Below are 26573 nucleotides of genomic sequence, written 5' to 3'. Positions count from 1 at the left end.
GACGAACACGTGGCTTTCTGGCTCCCGCCAGCGGCCCTCTCCCAGAGGTCGCAGCATCAGACAGAGCCCTTGCTGTCCGAGCATCATCCACGGCCACTGCCCACTTGCCTCCCCACACTTTGAGTGCCATCTCCAAGAGCTGAGACACCAGACCCCTGCCCTTCTCTCCCCTAGCCTCTCCTGGCTCTATTCAACAGACCAGGGAGAGGAGGCAGCAACAATGAAAGTAATAATCAACTCCTGTAAGCAGCTGGGGGCAGCTTCATTCTGTTTCTAAGCAGTCTGCTTAGTCGCGAGACCTTTGGCCCACCAACCTTCAGCTCAGTGATTGCTGCTTTAGCTCACGTCCATGGAATTCTGCTTGGCCTGCTCTCATTTTTTCTGACTTCTAGGCACAAGGCACAGCAGGAAATTGTTCTTAGGAGACAGGCAGAAGCCAAGGGCCAGCTTTTATTTTTGGAATGGACGGGCAGAGGAGGTGTTGCCCTGATTCCAGGGATGGGGCGCAGAGATGCCGATACACCTGTACTGAGACCTCATTGGGAACCGGCCAGGTTACCAGAGTTGGCAGCGGCTGGGGGGGTTCAGGAGGGCCCCCTGGGGACAGCGAAAGTGTCTGGTGAAAGCTGGACTGTCGCTTAGGGGCCCGTGGACTCGAAGGGTAGGAGGGCTGCGAATGTCCTGAGGATCCTGGGTGCTGGGGTCCCTACACATCACCTGGGGAGAAAAAGAGGTCCACACGGGGTGAGGAGAACAGCAGAGCCTCAGATCAGCAGGACGCAGCAGACCTGGTGACCAGGCGATGACAAGGGAGCAGACAAAGAGAAAAGCGGGGACAGCAGTGCTCCAAGGGCCTCGGGGAGAAAGAAGATATTTGCCATTTGTAGGTCATTTAATCTGGCAGCGGGTATCTGGTGAGGGTGGAACTGTGTCATCATAACATCTTAAAGTGCCCTAGAGGCAGGTCTGTTGTGAGAACTCTGTGGGGGTCTTCAAGTGTCCCGGGGGACTAGGGACAGTGTCTTTTGAGGGAATACAGGGCACTGAGCGGGGGGGTATTTCAGGTGGGGACCCCACCTAGGGTCGGGGTCTCCAAGGAGGAATATGATCAGTGGATAGTCTGTTAAGGCTCTTTTGGAAGGGGTCGGTATTTCTAGAAGAAATGAGAGAAGACAAAAGTTGGTCTCATCTCAAGGAGGAATTTAGGATTTTTTTTTTCCTCTTTTTTTTTGAAGGGAGTGCTGGACTCGGTAGAAGAATTTATAGTAGGATGAAGGATGGTCCCCAGGGCACATATGTGAAAGGGTGACGGTGTGGATTTGTGCAGCAGAGGGCTGGGGACACTGGGGGGAGATGTTTCAGGCAGGAGAGATTCTCTGAGCAATAACAGGAGGGTATTTATCCCACGTGGATTAAGCCCTGGTGGGAGATGGCGGCGGCTTACCTGGGCATAGCTTCGGAAGAAGAGTTGCCGGGGGCTGAGGTCTAGGTTGGGCAGGATGGTTTCCCCACGGAACAGAACTAGCCTCTTTTTGTATGCCTGGATATGGGGGTGGGATGGAGAGTTGCCCTTAGGCTCCAGACCCGTAGCCAATTGGAAGTCTGATGCCCTATATACAATATCCAAAGCCAGCTCCTGGTCCTTCCCAAGTTCAGCCCTGACACACTAATCTGAACCAGGAGAAGACATCCTTGCTGTAAGATCTATGGATAGCCTAGAAAAGAGGGCTTGTGGAGTGGGGGTGGGGAGCCCTCAAGTTGCCAGCTGTTCAGTAGGGATGTGAAGGGCAGAAAGCTTTGCCATGTTTGCATGAGGGATGGTGGAAGGAAACACTAGCGACAGGCTGTCTATTCTACTGGTAAAACTAGATCCCAGCCCTTGGGATATGTTACCTTCAGTGCGATGGCCAGTGCCCCGGCGTCTGCAGCATCCTCCAGAAGCGTGCGGGAGACATTGAAGGAGGTTCCCTTGGGTGACGGTAAGGCAGCATAGAGGCGTTCCAGGCACAGCAGTGCCTTCTGCAGGGCACGGGTGTCACAGGCTGGGCAGCCTCCAGGGAGTACTGTTGGAAATGGGGCACGCGGGGGAAACTGTGAGGAGTGATGCCGGGGTGAAGCTGTGGGGCTTCTACAAACTGCACTGGCTCCTGGGAGAGCTGCAAAAGCTCCAGGACACACTCACCTGGAGCCCTGGCACAGCCTCCCTGCCTCCTCCTCTGGGCCAACTTTGGGGACCTCACCTGCCTTCCCGTTGGCCCCACCTGCCAGTCCTCCCAGTGGCCCGCTGCTACTCACAGAGCTGGTCAAAGATGTGCAACAGCTCACGGGCCATAATGCTGCCAGCAGCGCCAAAGTTCACAGCTCTAGGGAGACAAGGGCTCATCTGACTCTCAGAGTCCTTCCAAGGTTTGGCCCCAGTTCTCCAACCACAAGTCCTGTCCATCATTCATCATAACACTGGTCCATGACTCTCAGGAGACTTCCTGCCCACCTCAGAGAATGGCCCATACCTGGGGTAGCCAGGGTGGAAAAATGGGGGTTGGAGGAGTCCGGCTGGGAAGACCATCACGTGGTCAGGTATTGAATAGGAAGCCTTGAGGCCCCAGGGGAGCACCTGCCACCTGCGGGAAGAGCACACCCAAACTCCAGCTCCATCATTTACCCGACGTCCTTCCTGAAGGACTACTGCTGCTCCCCCGAACCTTTGTGTCTTTCCTGGGAATTGTGGACAGCTGTCTCTGGGATGTGGTGTCTGTGTCTCCCTGGCTCTCATACCTGTGACTGGAGAAAGGCTGCAAGAACCCCTGGATGACTCTGGCTTGGCGGGAGCGGACGCAGCTCAGGAAGGTCTGGAGGAAGCTGGGTCCAAGTTGCACCTGGGAGTAGCCAGGATGTGACTCAAATACATGGAGACAAATGCAGGCGCACACTGATGCACCCTGATGTGGCTGTCTGAACCAGAGACATCCCCACAACAGTGGAAAGCTGGTGCCAGGACACCACTGTGTGTTACTGTGAACCAGCTTCACGTACATCAGCACACACACACACTCAAGCAAGTCACACAAATGCATGGGTGTGAGAGTGCACACACACTCACCATTACCTGAAAAAGTTCTGTTCTTCTGCTGGCAAAACCTACAGTGTGCCTGTGTATGCTAAGTCGCTTCAGTCGTGTCTGACTCTTTGCGACCCCACAGACTATATAACCCACCAGGCTCCTCTGTCCATGGGATTCTCCAGGCAAGAATACTGGAGTGGGTTGCCACGCCCTCCTCCAGGGGATCTTCCGCACCCAGGGATCAAACCCGTGTCTCTTATGTTTCCTGCATTGGTAGGAAGGTTCTTTACCACTGAGCCACCAGGGAAGCCCCATTGTTTGGCTGCTCGCCCATCGAGCCCAGTCAGCACCAGGGCAGGGAAGGGGTGGGTTAGGGTCAACCAGGGAAAATGACTGTCTGCTACTTAGATAGCGCAGAGGATGAGGGAGCTGAGGATTAGAAAGGGCCTGGCAAGGGTGGGGACTCACGTCGTCGTATTCCTGTCTGGCCGGGTCTGGCTTCAGGGCCCACTCAGAGGGCCCCATCTTCACCTGCAGTTGGGTAAGCTGGGAAGAGACATGAAGGTAGAGGACTCTAGCGACCTCGGGTCTATCATAAGGACTTTCTCCTGCTCACTGCCCTGTCCCCTCCTCTGGTAGTGTCACCAGGATGTCCGTGTGGCACTTTGGTGGTTACACTTGCCTCGTGCCCTGAGCACCCTTCCCCAGTCACTGTGCTGTCCTGATCCCACCTCTGCTGACTCCCACTACACATCCCCATGCTGTCTCCTTCTGGCCTTACCCTGTCCTGGGCCTCTGCCCGGGTCTCTCTATCCATCCAGGGAACTGTATGAAGGTGAGAGATGAAGGTATCCTTGATGGTAGTGAATAATTCCATGGCCTGCAGGCAGGAGGGCGCAGGGAGAAGAAAACAGGATCAGGATCAGTCTTAGTCCTGGGTCCTGCCCGCCAGCCCTCCAGGAAGGGGCCTTGGCCCTGAGGAGCTGCCTGGGGGAGGAAGACCTCAGAAAGAGGAAGTGGTATCTGCTAGGTGAGCAAAAACTCAGGGCACAGAGAGCTGTGGTGATGGAAAGGCGGTACCAAGCACAGAACAAGAAGGTGGGGACGGGTGACTCCTAACAGCTGATGGGGGAAATAGTTCCTGTCTGAGGGGAGACCTCAGCCTGCAGGGGAGACACCATCCTCTTGGCCAGGCAATCCATTCAGAAAGCTGGGGGAGGAAGAGGACCACCATCCCCTTCTCTGCTCTCTGCCCTCCTCAGCCATCTTCCTGAAGGCCTGCATTTCCTCTCCCCATCTTCCCGGCTTCGTCTGCTTCCCAACAAGCTAAAGCCTGACTGTGGAGTTATCACTTTCTCCGCCATCTACCATCCTGTGTATTTCCTTTCTAGATGGAGGAAAATAGATGACAGCATCGGCAACCTGAGTTCAAACCTTGACTCCACTATTTGGGGTAGCTGTGTAGTCTTGGGCAAATCACTTAACCCCTCTTTGATACCAGGAATTAAAGCAGTGCCTGTGAATCGCTTGCAAGAGTACCACCCACATGGTAGCCTCTGCAAGGCATTCAGGAGTTACCATGGGTGCTTCTTACAGTGATAGCATGCCATTCTTACATCGTTTCACAAGTTGTTCAAAAATCATAGACAGACAAGGAGTAGGCTTAGAGGTCACGGAGTTCAGTTTTCTCATTTTATGGTTGAAGAAACACATGAGCAGTAAAGCCGGATGGCTTGTTCAGGTTGGTATGTGCCGCGTGGACTCTGTGTCTCAGAGCTAAACCATGCAGACTCTAGGGGTTCTGCATGTCCCTCTCTGGATTCTCTAACTGCCTGGTTCTCTGACCACAGAAACCATCAAGAAGGGCAAAGTCGAGAAGATGGGTTGGGTGGGAAGGGGTGGGAGGACGTCGGCTGAAGAGGAGCTCTCACGCACAGCACTATGGGTGCTGGGTTTGAAAGTCTCCTTGATGAACAAGGTGGCCAGTGTGGGCTCGAAGAAAGCTTCTGTCTTCTCCACGCACGTCATCCAGCGAGGGTGGACTGGCTGCAGAGACAAAGCTGGAATGAGCGGCTCCTGTCAAGGGTTCTTCCTCATCCACTTTTCCAGGCCAGTCTTGCCTAGACCCTCTCCCCCAGGGGACGTTCTCTTTTCTGGACTTTCTGGGTCTGTCTCCCTTTGGTCTATAAACCCTTTTGGTGACACACATGGGGAGTTTGCTGCTTAGCACAAAGGGGCTCAGGACTTCTCCAGCATTAGTCATGAGCCTGGGCTGGGCAAGCTATCCTTGTTTACTGCCTACTGAGTTTGAAAGCAAGGCCTCTGGGAAGCATCCTTCTTGATAACTAAAGGGCTCCTGGGAAGGACAGGACTAGATTCAACCCTAGTAGCTCAGACGGTAAAGCATCGGCCTGCAATGAAGAAGACCCCTGGCTTGATCCTTGGGTCAGGAAGATCCCCTGGAGAAGGAAATGGCAACTCACTCCAGTATTCTTGCCTGGAGAATTTCATGGACAAAGGAGCCTGGTAGGTTAGTCCATGGGGTCGCAACGAGTCAGATGCGACTGAGCGACTAATACACTCACACAGAGCCAGCCCTCTCACTTTGGCAGGTCTGCTTGCCACCTCGTCCCTGCCTACCGCACACCCCTCCCAACACGTGCATGGCTCAGGGATCCCAGTGAAGACACCCCTCCTCCCAAGCTTCTTTACCTAAACTAGGAATTGAAGAAGGAAAATTTTCCCTGCCTCCTGCCTTCCTCCCCCACTCTGCAAATGGTAGGACCTTCTGTTATAAAGAAGAAAGTTATCAGAGCAAAATCGAGTTTTAGATACCATATTGCTTGGTAGGAGAAGAGGAAAAGAGAAAAGATGAAATATATGCAATTCAGAGAGCTAAGGAGCTTTCTGCCAAATCAGGGAAAAGAATATAGGATGAGGGGCTTCCCTGGTGGTCCAGTGATTAAGAATCTCTGCCTTGCAATGCAGGGGATGGGCACGTGGGTTCGATTCCTGGTTGAGAAACTAAAAGCCCACATGTCACAGAGCAATGAAGTCCATACCACAAATACCGAGCCCAATTGCTCTGGAGCCCACACCGTAACCAGAGAGTCCAAATGCCACAACTAGAGATCCCACATCATGCAATGAAGATCCCGTGTGCTGCAACTAAGATCCGACACAGTCAAATAAATAAAACAAAATAAATATATTTTTTAAAAAGAATACAGGATGAGATGATGGACACCTTCAAAGGTGGAGAAACAGATAGATAAGAACTCAAAGAGGACTTTGGCAATCAGGGTGGTTTTAAACAGCAGGGTGGAAAGAATAATGAACAAGAGAGAGATGCTGGTGTGGATGGCATTGCAGAAATGACGCAGGGCAGGTGAGAGACAAATTCAAGGAAGCGCGAGTAGGGAAAGCTGAGTGGGAACTTAGGAAAAACATATTAATATGTTAATTAGGGTTGAGTGGGATGAAGTCACTAGACTTCATTCCTGTTACTTCTTTACCCCCCGGGGCCTCCTGTCAGGAAAGTGACATGGGCTGCCACCATACATTCTGGTCCTAAGGTTGGAGATCACTTATGGGGCTTCCAATGGAAGAGGAAAGAGAAAGGAAAGCCACTACTGTTGTTGTTGAAGACACTCCTGGGCCTGCCTATTAGAATGTTTATCTTTTTGGAGGTTGCTCCAGACCCAGTTGCCCATGTCTCTGTGTTCCTGTCTGCCCCATCGCCATGAGGTCTATTAAGTACCTTCTCCTGGTGAGTAGGGACTCAGACACTTTTAATACTGTATTAGTTGATGCTCTGAAGCTTACAAACATGGAAAACAAATAGAAAGGCCCCTGGGTCTGACAGCAATGCCGGGGACAGGGGCAGACTCTGCTGGCCACCTTTGGCTTCATCTCCTGCAGCCTCCTGAGGACAAGCTCAGTTCTGAGACTGCTTCTCAGCAGACAGCGGAAGGTGGTGGAGGGCTGCACCCAAGACAGCAGCGAGCACGTGAGCCTTGAGCTTGATGATGTGGGTCTGCCTGCCCTGTCTGGCCCTCCTGGTTCTTGAGTTGCTTCCTGATCCCCTTTGCCGATTCTTGCCCTTAGCAGCCTTTGCCAGCTCCATGCCAGAGCCCATAGCCTGGGCCATGGTAGACCCTGACTTGGTTCCTGAAGCACATAGAGACCACCTTGGACCACTCACTGCTGTCCCTGTGCCACTCTGCGACTCTTCTGGTCACAACTGTGCTGAGTCGTATGTTCTATATGCAAGAAAGTCACTTCCAGGATCTATAAATGAATGTTAAGTCTCAGGGGTGGAGGTTGACAGGTTATGTATTCATCTGCTGGGGGTTATCAGGATCTGAGTTGTCTCTTGAGACATGAGATGATACAGTATACCATATTAGTCGTAGAGAAAGAAAAAAAAATCACTGTTAAAATATAAAGGATGAAAGAAATAATTAAAATCCAAGATAATGAGGCTCAATAGATCAAGAAACAGAAAAAATTGTAGAGATGTAAGTAGGGAAATGGATTGGGAGTTCGAGATTAGCAGATGCAAACTATTATATAGAGAGTGTATAAACAATGTCCTACTGTATAGCATAGGGAACTATATTCAACCTCTTGTGATAAGCCATAATGGAAAAGGATATGAAAAACAATGTGTGTGTATGTATATATATATGCACACAGAGCTGCTCGGGAGAACAGGGGAAATACTACCCAGAACGTGCTCTATAAATTTTATATATATATATATATATAAAACAAAATCACTTCGCTGTATAGCAGAAATTAACAAACACTCTAAATCAACTCTACTTGAATAAAACACATTTTAAAAAAAGAAAGAAAAATATTTGCAGCTAGAACCTTTGAACCATGAGTAATGACAAACATGACAGAAATCAAGAAAAACTCCAAGAGTCTGGAGGGAAGTGGATTTCTGCGCAATTTTCAGTAAGGGGAAAGTAGATTTTAGAGATTACAGGTGAGCCAGGAATCCTTAATGCACATTTTGAAACACAATTCTAGAATGAATCATTAAACCGACTATTTTTGAACACCTGGAAAATAATGTGTAACTTCTGGGGCCCTGGTGGCTTCACTGGTATGACTCAGACAGTGAAGAATCTAGTGGCAATGCAGGAGACCCAGGTTCAATCCCTGGATCTGGAAGATTACCTGGAAAAGGAAATGGCAACCCGCTCCAGTATTCAGGACACGACTTCGTGACTAACACTCTGAGGGCCAGTGTAGGATAACTGGGGATGAATAATGTCAAAATTATTTTCAAATTTCATCATTTTTAGGGGTAACCAACAAGGACCGGAGGGCTTCCCAGGTGGCTTAGTAGTAAAGAATATGCCTGGCAATGCAGGAGTCACAGGAGACGTGGATTCAACCCATGGGTTTGATCTCTGGGTTTGGAAGATCCCCTGGAAGAAGAAATGGCAACTCACTCTAGTGTCTTTGCCTGGAGAATCCTATGGACAGAGGAGCCTGGAGGGCCACAGTCCACAGGGTTGCAAAGAATCAGACACGACTGAGCAGCTGAGCAACAAGAACCTACTGTATAGAACAGGAAAGTGTGAACAGTGCTATGTGGCAGCCTGGATGGGAGGAGGGGTTTGGGGAGAATGGATACATGTGTATGTACGGCTGAGTCCCTTCACTGTTCACCCGGAACTACCACAGCATTGTTAATCAGCTATAGTTCAAAATAAAATAGTTTTTAAAAGTAATGTGACGATATGAATAAATATATTTTTAGCACTAAAAATAAATGTCATCATTTTTAAAGGGTCACTAAATTAGAATGAACAGTAGATCAAGAGTCACAAACTCAAACAGGAGCCGTGAGGTACCATAAATAACAGAAGCAGCCCAACTTCAGAACCCCAGGACCAGAAGGGGTGATGGCAACCCCATATCCAGGCCTACTGGCTGCATCCCTCAGTTCCAGTCATTTGTTGCCCTGGGAAGAGGCTAACTCAGCACTCACGTTGAAAACAACAACCAAAAGGGCTGGAACTCTTTTTGTGTGTCATCGCCTAATTTTTGAAAGTCAGCCATTCATGAAAAGTTTGTAAAAATCTTTAGAGTCCAACGAAACACACCCATGAGCCAGATTCATCCTCCAGGATCACGGTGGTTCTCCCTCTGCATAGAGAATTCAGCATTTACTAAATGTGAATTACTATAATAACTTACACCCTCGCACTTCAATTACACAAGCTGTACATAGGAGCCTAATGCCTGTTCTGCCTAGCTCACAGAGCTGCTTGGGATAACAGGGGAAATACCACACAGAACGCTCTCTGTAAACTCTCAAGTTCTACTCCATTCTGTTGGTGCTATCTTGATTTCAAGATACCATCTGGTACAACTGTAAGTTATGTCCTTGTGAAATCGATGGAAAAATCCATGTTAAATAACAGTGTTGTTTGAGTGGATTCTGAACTGGCTGACCCAGAAGGGAATGCCAGTGATTAATGTCTCCAATTTAGTACGAGCTTCCCTGACTGCCCCACTGAACATTGTAACATGTCCACACTGGGTATCTCTCTCCCTCTTTCCTTTTTTATTTTTTCATAACACTTAATACCATCCCCTGGTGGCTAAAATGGTAAAGAATCTGTGTGCAATCCAGGAGACCTGAGTTTGAACCTTGAGTCGGGATACCTTGGAGAAGGGAATGGTTATCCTCTCCAATATTCTTGCCTGGAGAATTCCATGTATGGAGGAGCCCGGCGGGCAAGTCTAAAGGGTCACAAAGAATGGGACGTGACTGAGCAACTAACACTTTCACTTTTTTTCCAATACCATCCAATGTATTTTATTTAGTTTATAGTCTTTCTGTCTCCGTTAGAATAGAAGCATTTGAGGACAGAGATTTATATCTATTTTGTTCATGAAGAATCCAAAGAGTCTAGAGAAGTGTCTGGCATATAATAGGGACTCAATTAATATTTGTTGCATAAATGGACTGCTGACTACACTGGTCTTCAATAACCTGAATCAATACTCTTTCCTCTGCAGAATCTTACCAGTAATCTAGATGAAGACTCAGTAAACAAAACCACAAATGACTCAAGGCAGAAATCACAGATCGCTGAAACAAAGGCTAAAATCCCCTGAGTAAACACACATTTCGGCGTGAATGTAAATAGTTTACCCTTAACAGACACAAATGTGAAGTTCTGCTTTTAATTTCCCAAACTCAGCTTCTCGAGTTTAATAAGAGAAAAACTTGGCTTAACAGCCATTTTCACTGACTACATATACCCAAAATTAATAAATAAAATACGGTCAGATGAGACCTGACAGTCCTTTTGAATCAGAGCATTACAAATTGGAATTCATTCAGAAGAACATGGTGAGACATCTGTAATTCATGACCATCGGATAGAAATACACATTTTGGTCCAATTAAGGCCAAAAGCTCCGTGGTGTCTTTGACTCCACTCCCTCTCACCAAACATCCATCAGGAGACTGCTGCTTACCTACAGAATATGTTCTTTTAAAACATAAAACAGATAAATCCTTCTACAGGCCCCTGTTACATGAAGAGAAAAACTCAAGACCTTGTAAGGTCACTTGTAAGGTCACTCAAGACCTTACAAGGTCACACCTTGTAAGGTCTGTCACTGTAGTGACAGACCAGGGCCTGGTATAATCCTCTCCTGGGTTGCACAGAGTCGGACACGACTGAAGCGACTTAGCAGCAGCAGCAGCAGGAAATGGCAACCCACTCCAGTGTTCTTGCCTGGAGAATCCCAGGGACGCGGGAGCCTGGTGGGCTGCTGTCTATGGGGTCGCACAGAGTCGGACACGACTGAAGCGACTTAGCAGCAGCAGCAGCAGCAGGAAATGGCAACCCACTCCAGTGTTCTTGCCTGGAGAATCCCAGGGACGCGGGAGCCTGGTGGGCTGCTGTCTATGGGGTCGCACAGAGTCGGACATGGCTGAAACGACTTAGCAGCAGTAGCAGTAGCCCTCTTTGATTTCCTCCTCCCTCCATTACCTCCAGCCCTCCTCCCCCACAATGCTTAGTCTCTTCAGTCGTGTCTGACTCTTTGCGATCCCATGAGCTGTAACCTCCCAGGTTCCTCTGTCCATGGGATTCTCCATGCAAGAATACTGGAGTGGGTTGCCATGCCCTCCTCCAGGGGATCTTTCTGACCTAAGGATTGAACCCATGTCTTCTGTATTGCAGGCAGATTCTTTACCCAACTGAGCCATCTGGGAAGCACTGATTTCCTCCCTATTCTTACTCTCTTTGCTTTCTCTGCTTCAGTTGCACTGGTTTCCAGGCTGATTTTCAACCCCCCAGGCAAGCAGGACAGCCTTCCAGCAAGCCCTGTCACCTCTTCTCAGCCAGAGCCACCAAGAGGGTCCCTCACACTGCACCAAGCCTCGACTAGGCTTCTCGTCGCAATGAGACGACATTCTTTCCTTTCCCGGAAAACCCTTTCCTCTCTCTAGACACTGCTTCCTTATGGCCTACCTCCTGCTCAGCTATCTCACTGACCGTTTAAACCCTGATCTCTCCATCTTGGAAATTCAGAGAGCATCTAAACAAGACCTTTCTTAGAACACAGCTACACCCATTCATTTACTGAGCATATGATTGGTCTTATGTTACAAGGACAGAGATGAATGGTTGCAACACAGCTGACATAGACCACTAAGCCAAAAAAATACACTATCTTGATCTTTACAGAAAGAATTTGCCAAAGCATTTTTTGTTACCACCCACTATTTCTCAACCCTGCAGTTTGTTGTTAAAAATGTGACCTCACAGGTCAGGCAGACCTGTTTTGGAGTCTGTTTCTTCACTTATGAGGTGTTTGGTCTTGGGAAAGTTACTTGTCCTTTTGAGGACCTCAGAGTATTTCTGAGAGTAGTAAATAAAATAAACACCACCTGATATAGAGTAACTACTCAACATATTTCAGCTATTATTATTATGTGTCATATTTGGTACCATTCCAGACCAGGGAAGGGGCTTCATCAAGTCACAGAACTATCTGTTGGTAGAGTCTGACTCAGCTTTTAAGTCCAAGGACAATTACACATCCTAAAAGCTTCCCTGGTGGCTCAGTGGTAAAGAGTTCACCTGTTGAATGCAGATGATATGGGTTCCATCCCTGGGTCAGAAAGATCCCTTGGAGAAGGGAATGGCAACCCACTCCAGCATTCTTACATTGGAAATCCCATAGACAGAGGAGCCTGGCGGGCTACAGTCCGTGCTCTCACAAAACAGTCGGACGTGACTTAGTAACTAACCAACAACAAATGCAGAGAGATAAGGATTATAAAATATATATATAAAGGATATATGTGTGTATAAAGGGTGATGACTTTAGAAATTTGTAAGCCTTCTAAATTTTTTAAATGTGAATGTCAACGTCGGCATTCTTACATCCTTCCAAAAGTACTACCAGGCCCCTGGAATTTACATGAACTTGTTTGTTGCCAGGGATTTTCTAGCAACCCCAACTACGAGGGCCTGGGGCTCTGTCTCATCTGAGTCAAGAGAAAGACTGGGCAGAAGGCTCTTGGGGACTACCCACCTGAGAGAATATCCTAGGGAATTTTTTTTGTTTTGTGTTTTTGGGGTCTTTTGTTTGTTTGTTGCAAAGATTAAGCACACAGATGCTGAAGCCAGAGTTCAAATCCTAGCTCTAACAACCTAGCAGGTATACCACCTTGAATGAGATCCTTAACTTTTGGGTCTCCGTTTACCTACCAATAAAACAGGGACGGCATGGTCTGCCCTCCTCGTGGAACTGCTGTGAGGATCAAATCAACTCCTACATTTAAAGGGCTTAGAAAAATGCTTAGCACAGTTTAAAGTCTCCATCGGCAATAACTACATTCCAGTCCCTGTGTTTACAATTCCCTTCTTCAAATTCTGTAGATAGTTCAGATTTGCCAAAGCCACAAATTCCTCCAAGGCAGAGAAATGATCCACAAATTACTAAAAAAAGAAACCCAGTGATGAACAAGACTGCCCTGAAGCGTCACAGAGGCTGGAGGGCATCTAATGTTCTAGATGCTTCCGCTTATACTGGGATGTGTCCACCTAGGATTTCAAAGTTCACAGTCCTGAGTACGGTCAGAGTGGACTTTGGTTAGTGGAGCGCGTTTGGTACACAGCTCTGTGCTCTGATGTATCAGAATTGGCACCACAAAGCCCACAGTGTGGCTGACAGACCCCAGGGATATGAAGGATGAGCTCTTGATGAAGCACATCTGGACACGGAACACTGGAACCACCTGGACAGAGCGAAGGCTCCTGCCCGCCACACCTCGTCTCACTCTAGGGAACCTCCTGCCCGCCACGCCGCGTCTCACTCTAGGGAACCTCCTGCCCTCCACACCGCGTCTCACTCTAAGGAACCCTGTACGTCCAGCTCCTCAAGTCACAGTGCTCAGGATAACCCAGCAAATAGTTTAGGGGTCATGACAAAGGAAAAGCAGTTCTTGAGCAGCTTACAGTTTTCTATCTAGATTTTAATACTCAGCAAAAAGGCCCTGGAGGTAGCCAGACATGTGCCCAAGGGTCCATTCCCTGGCGTCCCAGCTCTCAGTGTAAGCGCTGAGGGCTTCTGCGGGAGGCCCAGATGTTGGGGGACATCTAGTTCCCACGCCCCTTCCTGAGGGAGCTATGTCCACATGTGTCCCCCCAGATTGCAGATGCTCCGTTAGTGCCCCACCTGGAAGAATTCCTCCCCTGCTCTCCTCACCATGGGTGGGCGTCCTGTCAGTTCCCCCACTTTCTGGCTCAGCGATCTGTGTGCCTCTTGGAACTGACTGTCCAGGGCTGGAGAAAGTGTCTTCACCAGCCCGAAGATTATGTGGCTTTGCAGAAAGTCCCTGTGGAGAGAAAAGAGACCGACGATATACCCCAGGCTCTGGGAAAGCCACCAGAAACCCTCCCTTTGTATGTGTGTCGCCCAGTTAGTATGTGTTAGTTTGTATGTGTTAGTCGCCCAGTTGTGCCCGACTCTTTGCGACCCCCATGGACTGCAGCCCACCAGGCTCCTCTGTCCATGGGATTTTCCAGGCAAGGATACGGGAGTGGGTTGCCATTTCCTTCTCCAGGGGATCTTCCCTACCCAGGGATTGAACTTGGGTCTCCTGCACCGCAAGCAGATTCTTTACCATTTGAGCTATGAGGGAAACCTTATTTACATGTGAACACGTCAAGAAGAGCTTTTCTTTTTTTCTTGTTTGCCTTAATTTAAAAACACTTCATTGCAAAAAAAATTCCAAAATGATTGGGATAGTAACATCAAAGCTCACAGCTCACAGATCACTTTAACCATTAAAATAATACTGAAAAAGGGTGAGATATCATGAGAATCACCCAAATGTAACTCAGAGACATGAAGCGAGAAAATGCCATTGGAAAAATGGTGCCCCCAGACTCGCTTGACACAGGGTTGCCACAAACCTTTAATTTGTTAAAAAAAAAAAAAAAGCAAAAGCAGTATCTACAAAGTGAAATACAGCAAAGCAAAATTATATGAGCTCGGCCTGTAATACGTTATCAACCATAGTCACCATATTACATTGGATTGGCCAGAAGGTTTGTTCAGGTTTTTCCATGGGTTGTCATTCAGTTGCTCAGCCATGTCCAACTCTTTGTGACACCATGGACTGCAGCACACCAGGCTTCCCTGTCCATCACTATCTCCCAGAGTTTGCTCAAAGTCATGTCCACTGAGTGAATGATGCCATCCAACCATCTCATCCTCTGTCGCCCCCTTCTCCTCCTGCCCTCAATCTTTCCCATAATATCTTACAGGAAAACCAGAACAAACTTTTTGACCTACCCAATACACTTGAACTGTGGTGTTGGAGAAGACTCTTGAGAGTCCCTTGGACTGCAAGGAGATCCAACCAGTCCATTCTAAAGGAGATCAGTCCTGGGATTTCTTTGGAAGGAATGATGCTAAAGCTGAAACTCCAGTACTTTGGCCACCTCATGAGAAGAGTTGACTCATTGGAAAAGACTCTGATGCTGGGAGGGACTGGGGAGTAAACTCCGGGAGTTGGTGATGGACAGGGAGGCCTGGTGTGCTGCAATTCATGAGGTCGCAGAGAGTCAGACACGACTGAGTGACTGAAGTGAACTGAATACACTGGATCTTGAGAGTGTTCATCTTATAACTGAAAGTTGGCACCCTTTCACCAACCTTTCTCTATTTCTCCACCTTTCAGCCCCTGGCAACCACTGTTCAAAACTTTTGTCTGTTTTAAAAAGAGTTTTTCTATCCTGGTGGTTCAGATGATTAAGAATTCACCTGTAATGCAGCAGACCTGGGTTTGATCCCTGGGTCAGGAAGATCCTCTGGAGCAGGAAATGGCTACCCACCCCAGTATTCTTGCCTGGAGAATCCCATGGACAGAGGAGCTGGTGGGCTATGGTCCATGGGGTCACAAAGAGTTAGACACGACTGAATGACTAACACTAACACTTGCTTGCTGTGGTTTGGTTTGGCGATGGAGAATGACGGAAGAAAGAACCAAATGAAGAGGGAGACCTCTCAATTCACAGTGGGGAGAAGGCTGGAGTTCAATTTAACAAAACAGATTCAAATACTTCCACAACCAAGACACCTCAGCTCCTCTTAAGAGGCATCTTCTAAGAATACCAGAGCTGGGACCCAGGACTTTTCTCTGCCCTGCTGGCAACTCTCTCACTGGGTTTGACTTTTATTCTTACAGACCTGTTCGCACCCGTGTGAATGGTTGTTTGCTTCCCTCTGAAGGAGCTTCTAGATGTTGCTGCCACTGAGTTACTATGAAGAAGGGCTTTGAGTCCAAGGTCCCAGGAGGAAGCCACTGTATCCAAGGGGTGGCCACACAGTCTCAGGGCCAGCAGTGAGCCCAACATGGAGCCTCACCCTGCCTCTGCTGACCTTCAGGGTCCATCAAGACCTTCCTGATCTTTCCCACAAGGGGCCCAGAATCCTCAAATACAGCTGGGGAGCAGCCTTTCCCCAGCTTTCCCAGCCTTCATCTCCTCCACCAACTCCTCCATGTGCCTCCTTCTCCTACCCACACCCCTCAGCTTCTGACAAGACACAAATGCCGCAACTGTCCTCTGCTCCATTCAGTACACCCTGTGTCTTGTTGGTTACCTGGATCCCTTGTTCTGTGTGCATTTTCCCTACCCATGCCCTCCAAGACCCTCTTCCTGTTTCCTCTATGCCCTCCTAGGCTGTCCATCCCACCCACTCCCTGCCTTCACATGGCCCTGGATCACTCCCATCTTCCTGCAAGGCCCTTACTGGCCTGCCTTCTCCAGTGTCCTTTGTCTCTGAGACCTCCAGGTCCTCAGACCTTCTTTCCATCACCACCCCCGAAGTGGGGCAAACCTGTGCTTCATCAGGTCCTTCTCAATCAGTTGTGACATGTTTTTCAAATACTCCAGGTCATGGACTGCGACGCGATAAGAGGGGCTCAGGGACATCGGTGCGAACGTTGCTTGCAAGCAGGACAACCAGTCGATGGCAGGGGCCACTCTCTTAAAGGAGAGAGACAGAGGTTGAGGGGGGACCAGAAAAGAGATGGGGGTTCCCCTCCCTTGGGATAGAGAGGGATTGGAAAGGGGGTGGTTGGGGAAAGGATGGAGTCAGAAAAGTTAGGGGGTGGACTAAGAATTAAGGAAGTGAGGAGAAAGAAGACATGAAGATCAAAAAAGTTTGGGAGCAAGACCTTTATGCCCATCTTCCCCCAGCCCTTGGCTTGAGGCACCTGCAACTGGTCAACTGTGACCATCTCGAAGACCTTGCCCTGGGCCTGCTGCTGCTCCCCAGGCCTCAGGAACTGGTTCAGCTGTGAGTTAATGAAGAGGGAATAGGAGGCATCGTTTCCCACTTTGGTTGGGTCTCCTCCCAGCAAGGTTACCAGGCGATTCAGGTAACTCAGGTATTCCCGCAGGATCTGGGGGAAAGGCAACCTCAGTCACAGCCACCATCGACCCCTGCCTTTCTCCAGAGTCAGAGGTCAGGACCTTGGTCTGCGGCACCATCTTACCTGGGCATAGTTCGGTTCCTGTTTTTGCTTGAGGAGAACGTCAAGCTCTGGCTGGTCTATCTGGACAAAAGAGAGGCTGAGAGAAGTGGGAAATGTGCAGGAAGGAGAGGCCAGGTGTGGGGCTATGGGATGGACCAGGAAGGGAGACTCAGGAAATGGATGTGGGGGGCCAAGAGGGGGAGCGGGAAAGGCAAAAAAGAGAGAGACTGGGGCTAAGGGACAAGGGGAAAAGTACCAACATGCAAATGTGCAAAGAAGGCATTTCAACTAGTTTGTGGGTGCTCAGCAAGAGAGAAGCATAATGACCCTTGTCCTGTAGGGAACTGTTGCCTATGCCAGAGCCAGGTCTAGGATAAATTGTATGAGATGCCCATATCAGGTGCAAATAGCCAGGACATGGAAGGAAGCTAAATGTCCATGGACAGAGGAATGGATAAAGAAGAAGTGGTACATATATGCAATGGAATATTACTCAGCCATGAAAAAGGAATGGAATGGGGTCATCTGTAGTGATGTAGATGGACCTAGAGTCTGTCATACAGAGTGAAGTAAATCAGAAAGAAAAAAATATATATCATCTATGGACACATATATATGGAATCTAGAAAACTGTTACAGATGAATCTGTTTTCAGGGCAGGAACAGAGACGCAGACGTAGAGAATGGACAAATGGATACTGACGGGGTGGGGGAAGGGGAGGATGGGACAAACGGAGGGACTGGTATTGGCATAAATACACTACTGTGCGGAACACAGATAGCTATTGGGCACCAGCTGCACACCACAGAGAGCTCACCTCGCGGGATGGGGGCCGTGGGAGGGAGGCTCAAGGGGGAGGGGATATACGTATACATTCAGCTGATTCACCTTGTTGTAAAGAAATTAATGCAACATTGTGAAGCAATTATGCTCCATAAAAAAAGAGAGGTACTGAAAACTCAGTAATCAAGATCAATCATATTTTCATTGAAATTTTAAAAATCTAAATTAATGCTTTAAAAAAAACCAAAATGTAATAGTAAAACGTTGCTCATCATGCATTTCCCCCTAAAATCCACAATGTATTTTTTTTATCATTTTTTAAAATCATAGATATCTCCCCAAAAGTCTGCAATTGAGTTTTGATCCATTTTGGGAAGGAAAAAAAATTTTTTTTTAATTTACAGTGAACAAAAAAGTGATATTTTGTTCATCATGGATTTTTGCATTGATTTTGACATTTAAAAAATATTTATTGAAATACTATTTGATTAGTGAGTTTTTGGTACCCTCTTAAGTTCTGCACCCCAGGAAAATAGCCCACTCCCCTCGTGTGCCTCGCCCTAGTTCTGGCACTGGTATGTCCTTATCTCTGTCCTGAAGGGTTTTTCTCCCATGTTTTTGGCTTGTCTTATCTGACTTCAATCCCCTACTTCTACCTGGAGCTATAAACTTTTCTGCTATCTTGAAAAAAGCTTTCACTTGACTCTTTTGTCACATTTCATGTCCAAACTTTTAAAAAACTAAGTCATCTATGCGTCTACTTCAACTTCCCTCCTTTCTAACTCCATACAAGCTGAATCCATTTTCATGATTGTTTTGACATTATGTCTAGAAAATCAAACCAGCCAATCCTAAAGGAAATCAACCCTGCATATTTCACTGGAAGGACTAGGGCTGAAGCTGAAGCTCTAATACTCTGGCCACCTGATGGGAAGAGCCGACTCATTGGAAAAGTCCCTGATGCTGGGAAAGATTGAAGGCAGGAGAAGAAGGGAGCAACAGAAGATGAGACGGTTGGATGGTGTCATTGACTCGATGGACATGATTTTAAGCAAACTCTGGAAGATGGGGAAGGACAGGGAAGCCTGGTGTACTGCAGTTCATGGGGTCGCAGAGAGTCAGATGAGACTTAGGGACTGAACGACAACCAGTAGAAGGTTTCCTATGGTGTCTCCTCATTCCTTACTTTTCTGAGCTCAGAAGTCTCTGGAATCAAAGATTCCTCCCTCCTGAACTGGCCTCTCCCCTGTTCTTTGTGACTCAGTGGAACTGGTTTGACTCCCACTTTCTGGCCCTTCTTCCTCCTCTCTGGCCCCAACTCATTGGGATGTCCCTCTTCAAGTCATTTTCTCCACCTGCATTTCCCCTCAGAGACCATCTAGTCTCAAGGCAATGGGAGCCACCCTCCTTCCATGCACACCAAACCAACTCTGTGGGGTCCTTTTCTAATTTCTCCACTTCTTTTATTGATGTTCAGTCTGTCACCAGGTCCTCTTGAATCACCATGGACCATGAATCACCACTAGGATGAAGTTGTCTACATCCTCCTGGCCCCAATTTCCATTTCTGTCATAATCATCTCCATTTGGAATCAAGGTTGCTCAACTAGGTTCCTCAGCACCTCCAGGCTGACCTCAAAAACCACTGACTCTACCTGGGCATTATGTAAAACCATCACATTTGAAAAGCCTCCATAGCTCTCTCTTTCTGCCGCCTGACCCCCCCCCCCCCCCACCCCTTATTATGTCAAAAGTTATCACCTCAGTCTGATGTTGTAGGCTGGGAATAGTCAGGTTCAACTTCATGTCTTCAGTTTTACTTTTGCCTTCCACCGCACCCCACCCCAACCCCAAATCCTGTATTCAAGAGACCAGTCTCCTCACTGACCTGCAGAGGGGTCACACTGTTCCTGGCTCCTCCCTAATCTCAGGACTTCCCTACAGCCCTTTTAAGACCCTTTAGCTTCACTGTCACCTAGGTGAATCAACCAGGCTTCAGAGCTCAGTCCAGTTCTCCCCTCTGAGCTTCTCCTTAACCATTTCAGATCTTAACTAATTTCCCAAGGCTGCACCAGTTACACTCCTCAGCACACCCTGAGAACTGAACTTGAGAATACCTCACAAGGATTATCAGTTCTTGTATATTCATGCTCATGTAGTTTTGCAGAATTTTGGAAAGTAGGGGCCAAATATATAGCATCACGCTGCCTCCCACAATACCGATGCCTCCAAGGTTTTATTAACCCACTCAACAAGCACCTGGCATGGGCCTCTAGCTGCCTGGCCCTGTGCCAGGTTCTGAGGACCAGCGATGAATAAAGTGTGAGCCTGTCCTTAAGAGGCTTAGTCTTCAAGACAGGGTTCAAGGCTGAGAGCACGTGAAATGAGAGAACAGAGAGGCCCACCTCCATTGCAGCCAGGGGGAGGGTGAGGACATCCTGGAAGGGATAGTCATCAAAACCAAAATGCAAAAAATAGGAATTTTCCAGGCTGAGTGTGCAAATTGAGGAGTGGTGTTGCAGGCAAAGGGAGTCATGAACACAAAGAACTGAGAACTATCCTTGGAGCTATAAGTGCACAAGCTTGCCTTGGGGCATAAGGAGGAGATAAGGCTGGAGGAGTTTGTAAGAGGGAGGCTTGCAAGGCTTCCTTAAGGATTAAGAACTGGATCCTGAAGACCCAATGAGCCATTTAAGGCATTTAAACAGAGACAATAGCATAATTAGCTCTTGGTTTAAAAAGCTCCCTCTGGGGAAACTGAAAAGAAAAGAAGAGAAGAGCAGAACAGGCCACAGGGGGAAAGAGTCCAGTGTTCCAGGGATGATTCAGATAAGCAACAAGGAAGGCCAGAAAGACGGTCTTCCCAGAACTCCCCTAATCTCACCTCAAGTCCCTGGTTCCAACATTAATGTCCCTAAAGATAACGGTGCAGTCACTCACCTAGAGCCAGACATCCTGAAATGTGAAGTCAGGTAGACCTTAGAAAGCATTACTACCAACAAAGCTAGTGGAGGTGATGGAAATCCAGCTGAGCTATTTAAAATCCTAAAATATGAGGCCATTAAAGTGCTGCCCTCAATGTGTCAGCAAATTTGGAAAACTCAGAAGCGGCCACAGGACTGGAAAAGGTCAGCTTTCATTTCAATTCCAAAGAAGGGCAATGTCAAAGAATGTTCAAACTACTGTACAATTGCTCTTATTTCACATGATAGCTAGGTAATTCTCAAAATCCTTCAAGCTAGGCTTGAACAGTATGAGAACTGAGAACTTCCAGGTGTACAAGCTGGATTTAGAAAAGGCAGAGAAATCAGACATCAAATTGCCAACATTAGTTGGATCAATGAGAAAGCAAGAGAATTCCAGAAAAACATCTGCTTCATTGACTATGGTAAACTCTTTGACTGTGTGTATCACAATAAACTGTGGAAAATTCTCAGAGATGGGAATACCAGACCATCTAACCTATCTCCTGAGAAACCTGTATGCAAGTCAAGAAGCAACAGTTAGAACCTTACACGGAACAACTGACTGGTTCAAAATTTGGAAAGGAATATGTCAAGGCTATATATTGTCACCCTGCTCATTTAACTTATGTGCAAAGTACATCATGCGAAATGCTGGACTGGATGAATCACAGGCTGAAATCAAGATTGCCAGGAGAAATATCAATAACCTCAGATATGCAGATGATACCACTCTAATAGCAGAAAGTGAAGAGGGACTAAAAAGCATCTTGGTGAGGGTAAAGGAGGAGAGTAAAAAAGCTGGCTTAAAAATCAATATTCAAGAAACTAAGATCATGGCATCTGGCCTCATCACTTCATTGGATATAGAAAGGGGAAAAGTGGAAATAGTGACCAGTTTTATTTTCTTGGGCTCTGAAATCACTGTGGACAGTGACTACAGCCACAAAATTAAAAGACACTTGCTCCTTGGAAGAAAAGCTCTGCCAAACCTAGATAGTGTATTAAAAAGGAGAGACATCACTTTGCCAACAAAGGTCCATATAGTCAAAGCTATGGTTTTTCCAGTAGTCACGTATGGATGTGAGAGTTGGACCATAAAGAAGGCCGAATGCCGAAGAATTGACGCTTTTGAATTGCAGTGCTGACGATTCTTGAGAGTCCCTTGGACACCAAGGAGATCAAACCTGTCAATCCTAAAGGAAATCAACCCTGAATATTCATTGGAAGGATGGTGTTGAAACTGAAGCTCTGATATTTTGACCACCTGATGGGAAGAGCTGACTCACTGGAAAAGACCCTGATGCTGGGAAAGATTGAAGGCAGCAGAAGTAGATGACAGAGGATGAGATGGTTGGATGGCATCACTGACTCAATGGACATGAGTTTGAGTAAACTCCAGGAGATAGTGAAGGACAGGGAAGCTTGGCGTGCTGCAGTCCATGGGGTCTCTAAGAGTCAGACAGGACATAGTGACTGAACCATAACAACAACAAAGTTAGGTTGCTTTCCTGAATCGCACATTTTTTTGGTCTAAGAACAAATTTGAGACAGGCCTGCATTTTTGCCAGCACATCCCTCACCTGGATGACTGGCAAGTATGGAGGGGTGGGAAGAGGTTTCAAATAGGCTCTGAAGAATGGGAAGTGACCATATTGACTCATCAGAAGGCTCAGAGTTTGGTTAAAATCTAACGGAGTCCAGTTACCGAAGATCGACCAGCCGCCAAGCTGGGAAGAAAAGAAACAGCACTCAACACAGGGATATAGTCTCTCAGAGCACATCCCTCACCACCATTGCTACATCCTGACTTCTACCCTGAGTCCCCTGCCGCTTCTAGGGCTCCAGCTCTGTCCCCCTTTTCCTACCCTCAGCCAAGGTCTTGATATGTCCACAGATCATTGCCATGTCCACCTCCCTCCCAAACTCCTAGGAAAGAGATCCATCCTCTATGGGGAAGAAAATATGGCAGCCCTGAGCACACACTGGTCTTGTGTGCTTTCCGAATCCAGAAAAGTAGATGTGCCAGTCTCACCTCCTCAATAACCTGTCTGAAGGGACTGGCCCCTGCTGCCTCAATGGCACTCATGTTCATGCAGGAGTTGTAGAATTCAAAGGCTTTCTCCTCCCCAGGGGCCAGGCGCCAGGAACCTGGGGTTTCTAGAAAGGAAGCAGGGGAGAATTAAAGGAGTGAGGCAGCTTGGAAATAAGCAGGGAAGGTGGGAGATGGAAAGGTTATAAGAAAGGAAGGGAGGATTCCCAGGGAAAAGGAGGGAAGGGGAGGAACCCAGGCATGAGGATGAGGGGAACAACTTCTTTTTTTTCTGTTTTGCTCTGCTGGGTTCATGAGGTATGTAGGCTTCTTTAGTTGCCCTGTGGCATGTGGAATCTTAGTTCCCCAACAAGGGATTGAACCTACATTCCCTGCCTTGGGAGGCAGATTCTTTACCACTGTACCACCAGGCAAGTCATGAGCTGGATCAATTTGCTGGAAGAATAAGAACATGGAGAAGACAGAGAGGAAGATAAAGGAAAGGTGAGGAAATTCCCTGGTAAGGACTCTACATTCTCACTGCCAAGGGCCCAGGTTCAATCCTTGGTTTGGGGGGTGGGTGTGAGTAAGATAGATCTCATACTCCACAAGACGAGTGGAATGGCTACCATAAAAAAAAGAAAAAAAGGAAAGTAAATGTAAGAAGGGCAATAAAGAGGAAGAGACAAGGGTGTAGGGGGAAGAGTATGGAAAAAGCAGAAGAGTAGAAACGAGAGGTAAGAGGGAGATGAACGAAGGAATTAGAAAAATCGGGGAAATCAGAGAACTTTCAAGGGATAGGAGCAGAAGAACATGAGGAAGGGTTTGGCAAAGCCAAGAAACCAGTGCTGGCTCCCCTAGCCCAGACTCTCCCCTCTCTCTGATCCCAGGAAACAAACACACACATGACAATTACCCAAACGCACACCACTGGAACCCTCCACTCTCTCCTATCTAACCCCACTCACTCAGGCCCCCTGATATCTTTTTGTTCTATTGTGGGCCACAGAATCTGTCTGAAGGGTACATTTTCTTTTTATCTCTGTACCGTACCTGAAAGCCTGGCCCTCTGCTATGCAGGGAATACCCACCTCCACTCTTTCCCATCAAAAGAAGGAGGGCAAAGGGATACATTTATTTCTTCCAAATTCCGACTGATACTGTCAACAGGTTCTCTGGGCTCCCCGATAGAGAAAATGCATCTCTTTGGTTGTATTCTCATTCCTCAGTCCTCATCACTGTCCACCGACATCCTGGGATCACCTTCCTACTTCCTGGGTGGACTGGGTTCCTGCCTCACGGTTCGCCTCTTGGTTCTTTTCAACAGAACCACCATCTACAGAAACTCTCCTACCTCCAGGGTTTTTAACTTGGTCCTCCCCTTCCTCCAGCATGTCTTTTGTGTCCTTCTATATTTCTTCCCTTACACACAACCAGATAAAGCCCGTCCACCACTTCTCACCCACTCTGTCACTTCTTTCCTCCCACCATCATCTCCAATCACCCATCTCTGGCACCCCAGTTTCAGCTTCCTTCCAGTTCAACTGGCATGCCATTGTCTAAGGTTTCAGGGAGGACAGGAGATAATAGTGAGAGCGGGGATCTGGGGAATGATGAGAGTGAGAGGGTAATACCCACAAGAGAGCATTAGGGGACAAGAAGGATTTGAAGGCTGGAGAATGAGGGCAATGGAGAAAAGGATTAAAGTGCAATAGGTGTTGAGGAGACGCCAGTGTGGGAAGACATCGGGCACAGGGTAGAGACTGAAAATTTAAGGGAGATAACACAGATATCTGTGGATGGATGGGAAAGGTGAGGGGATGGGGACCAGGTAAAGAAATGAGGATGAGAGGGACCAGAAGAGATGGAAGAGAGGCAGGATCTGCTGTGAAATGTATGGCGATGGAGAAGCAAACCTAGCAGTTCCCTAGGAGCCAGTGGAGCATGGTACAAGCTGGCTGTTCCCCAGCCACACAGGCTTGGGAGGGACAGTCATGATCATTCCAGGCTCCATGGCACCTACAGCAAGAGAATCTTCCATCCTGATTCCCTTACCCAGGATTCTTCGAACTCGTCGCTTGTTCTCCTCTGCAAGAGCCTGAAAAGGACTGCCAGTCCTGTTGATGTTTCCACAGGCAAAGCTAAAGAAATCAGTGCAGGGGGCCACACTGGTGTTCCCAGAGGCCAAGTAGAGATCCAGGAGGTCCTGACACACAGATGTCCTGCAAGGGGCTGTGGGGAAAAGCTCAGAGCTGCGAAAGAGGAAGCGATGAGGACTCCCCCCAAGGGGCAAAGCAAAGAAGTGTCTGGTTAGGGAAAGGGACAGGGACCCTGATGAGGAGGAAATGGTCTGACTGATGGGCAGGAGAGGGATTCACGGGGCACGAGGCTGGGAACCCGGGTCCCCCAGGGGTCAGGATGTGTGGTGGGTCTTGGGAGGATGGATGGGTGGATGGAGAGTGGGCTGTGGGGGGATCTAGGATCTCGCTTACAAGGACCACAGCCCTGGAACACATAGCCCCAAAGCAGCAGAGAAAGACCAAGGATTATACTGAAGAGCAGAAGGGTCCTTAGCGCCCGCAAGGTCATTTGCCACCATCCATCCTGTGCGGTGTGCAGCTCCTCTTCTGGAGATCTCTGTGCCGAGAACCGGGAAACAAAAAACACACAGTGGAGAGAATTGGGATGGGGGAGGGAGGGGGAAAGGAGGAAGAAGGAACAGTTAGTTGGTGTTGGGGCCCCGTGGTACAGAGATAATGCCTCTTATTCTCCCGAACCCAGGCCTTTTTGGACCCCTGGGAGCTGGAAGGATTGTCAGAGCTCTGCCCCGCTAGTTGGTGCTGGGACCCCCTGGTACAGAGATAACGCCCCTTATTCTCCCAGACCCAGCCTTCTTTGGACCCCTGGGAGCTGGAAGGGCTGTCAGAATGCTGCCCTGCACACTTACCTCCCGTCTCCTGCGTGTCCCTGATCCACTCGCTTGCTCAGTCCACATGGCTCTCCCCACCGACTCTTTGTGTCCACCTTCCTGAACTGGATGTGGAGGAGGCAGGACAGCGAAGCTGGTTCAGGAAGGGGGTACATCACAGAGAGTTATATCAGGTCATTTTGAGACCTCCTCTTGCCCACCTACCCCCTTACCTGTGTGCCCCCCCCCACCACCACCACACACACATACATGTATGTTCATCCCAGGGCAGTGCTCCTAGGCGGGCTTCAGAATGAACCTCTCTTCCTGAGATTTCCTGCCTCCTCCATCTCCCATCACCTGCCTCTCCTCCCCGGTTCCTACTCTCCAAGTCCCACATCCCTCCTTTCTGGAGGGGGACAGAGAATGCACACACACACACACACACACCAGCTGGCCCCACCTCCCACCCTAGGCATCTGACTCCCAAAGGGAATGGCCTTCTCCAGGGGACTTGCCGTCTGTCTGGCCGTCTCTCTTGCTCTCAGAATGCGTCCTGCTTCTGCTCTAGGTGCTGAGTCTGAGGACGGGGATTCAGGAAATAACCTCGCTTTGACCCCCACCCCAGTTCCTTTTTCCTAAAGAAAGGGCACATGTGCCACCCGCAGTCCCTGTCCCCACACACATGCTACTGGCCTCTGGGTGGAGCCTGTTTATCAGTCTGGAGACACCCCAGCCTCTCCTGGCTCCTTTATCTCAGCCTCTCAGGGGAGGCAAAGGGAGGC

At 48.3% G+C, this 26573-nt stretch overlaps 1 protein-coding gene across 12 annotated transcripts; it reads right to left on the bottom strand.

Annotated features, from left to right (window-relative positions):
- Window positions 1-415: 415 nt before the first annotated feature.
- KEL (Kell metallo-endopeptidase (Kell blood group)) lies at window positions 416-26472 on the bottom strand. 12 transcript variants are annotated; one of them, XM_027538778.1, is made up of 19 exons: window positions 26252-26472; window positions 25828-25942; window positions 25373-25517; window positions 24936-25112; window positions 22884-23008; window positions 22432-22578; window positions 17124-17183; window positions 16803-17030; window positions 16463-16611; window positions 13793-13952; window positions 4997-5107; window positions 3843-3941; window positions 3530-3607; window positions 2776-2876; window positions 2511-2621; window positions 2296-2363; window positions 1894-2063; window positions 1445-1540; window positions 416-717 (listed from the first exon to the last, which is right to left on the bottom strand). In XM_027538778.1, exons 2-19 carry the CDS (start codon window positions 25873-25875, stop codon window positions 556-558), a joined length of 2235 nt encoding a protein of 744 aa, XP_027394579.1. In that variant the 5' UTR covers window positions 25876-25942; window positions 26252-26472; the 3' UTR covers window positions 416-555. The 12 variants fall into 12 exon arrangements, with proteins under 12 accessions (XP_027394579.1, XP_027394578.1, XP_027394581.1 ...); XM_027538777.1 differs by having other exon boundaries at window positions 26307-26472; XM_027538780.1 differs by having other exon boundaries at window positions 13823-13952; window positions 26307-26472.
- Between the last annotated feature and the right edge of the window lie 101 nt (window positions 26473-26573).

This window comes from Bos indicus x Bos taurus, chromosome 4 (genome assembly GCF_003369695.1).
Source record: "Bos indicus x Bos taurus breed Angus x Brahman F1 hybrid chromosome 4, Bos_hybrid_MaternalHap_v2.0, whole genome shotgun sequence".
Lineage (NCBI taxonomy): Eukaryota > Metazoa > Chordata > Mammalia > Artiodactyla > Bovidae > Bos > Bos indicus x Bos taurus.
This window is presented reverse-complemented; position numbering and strand designations above follow the sequence as displayed.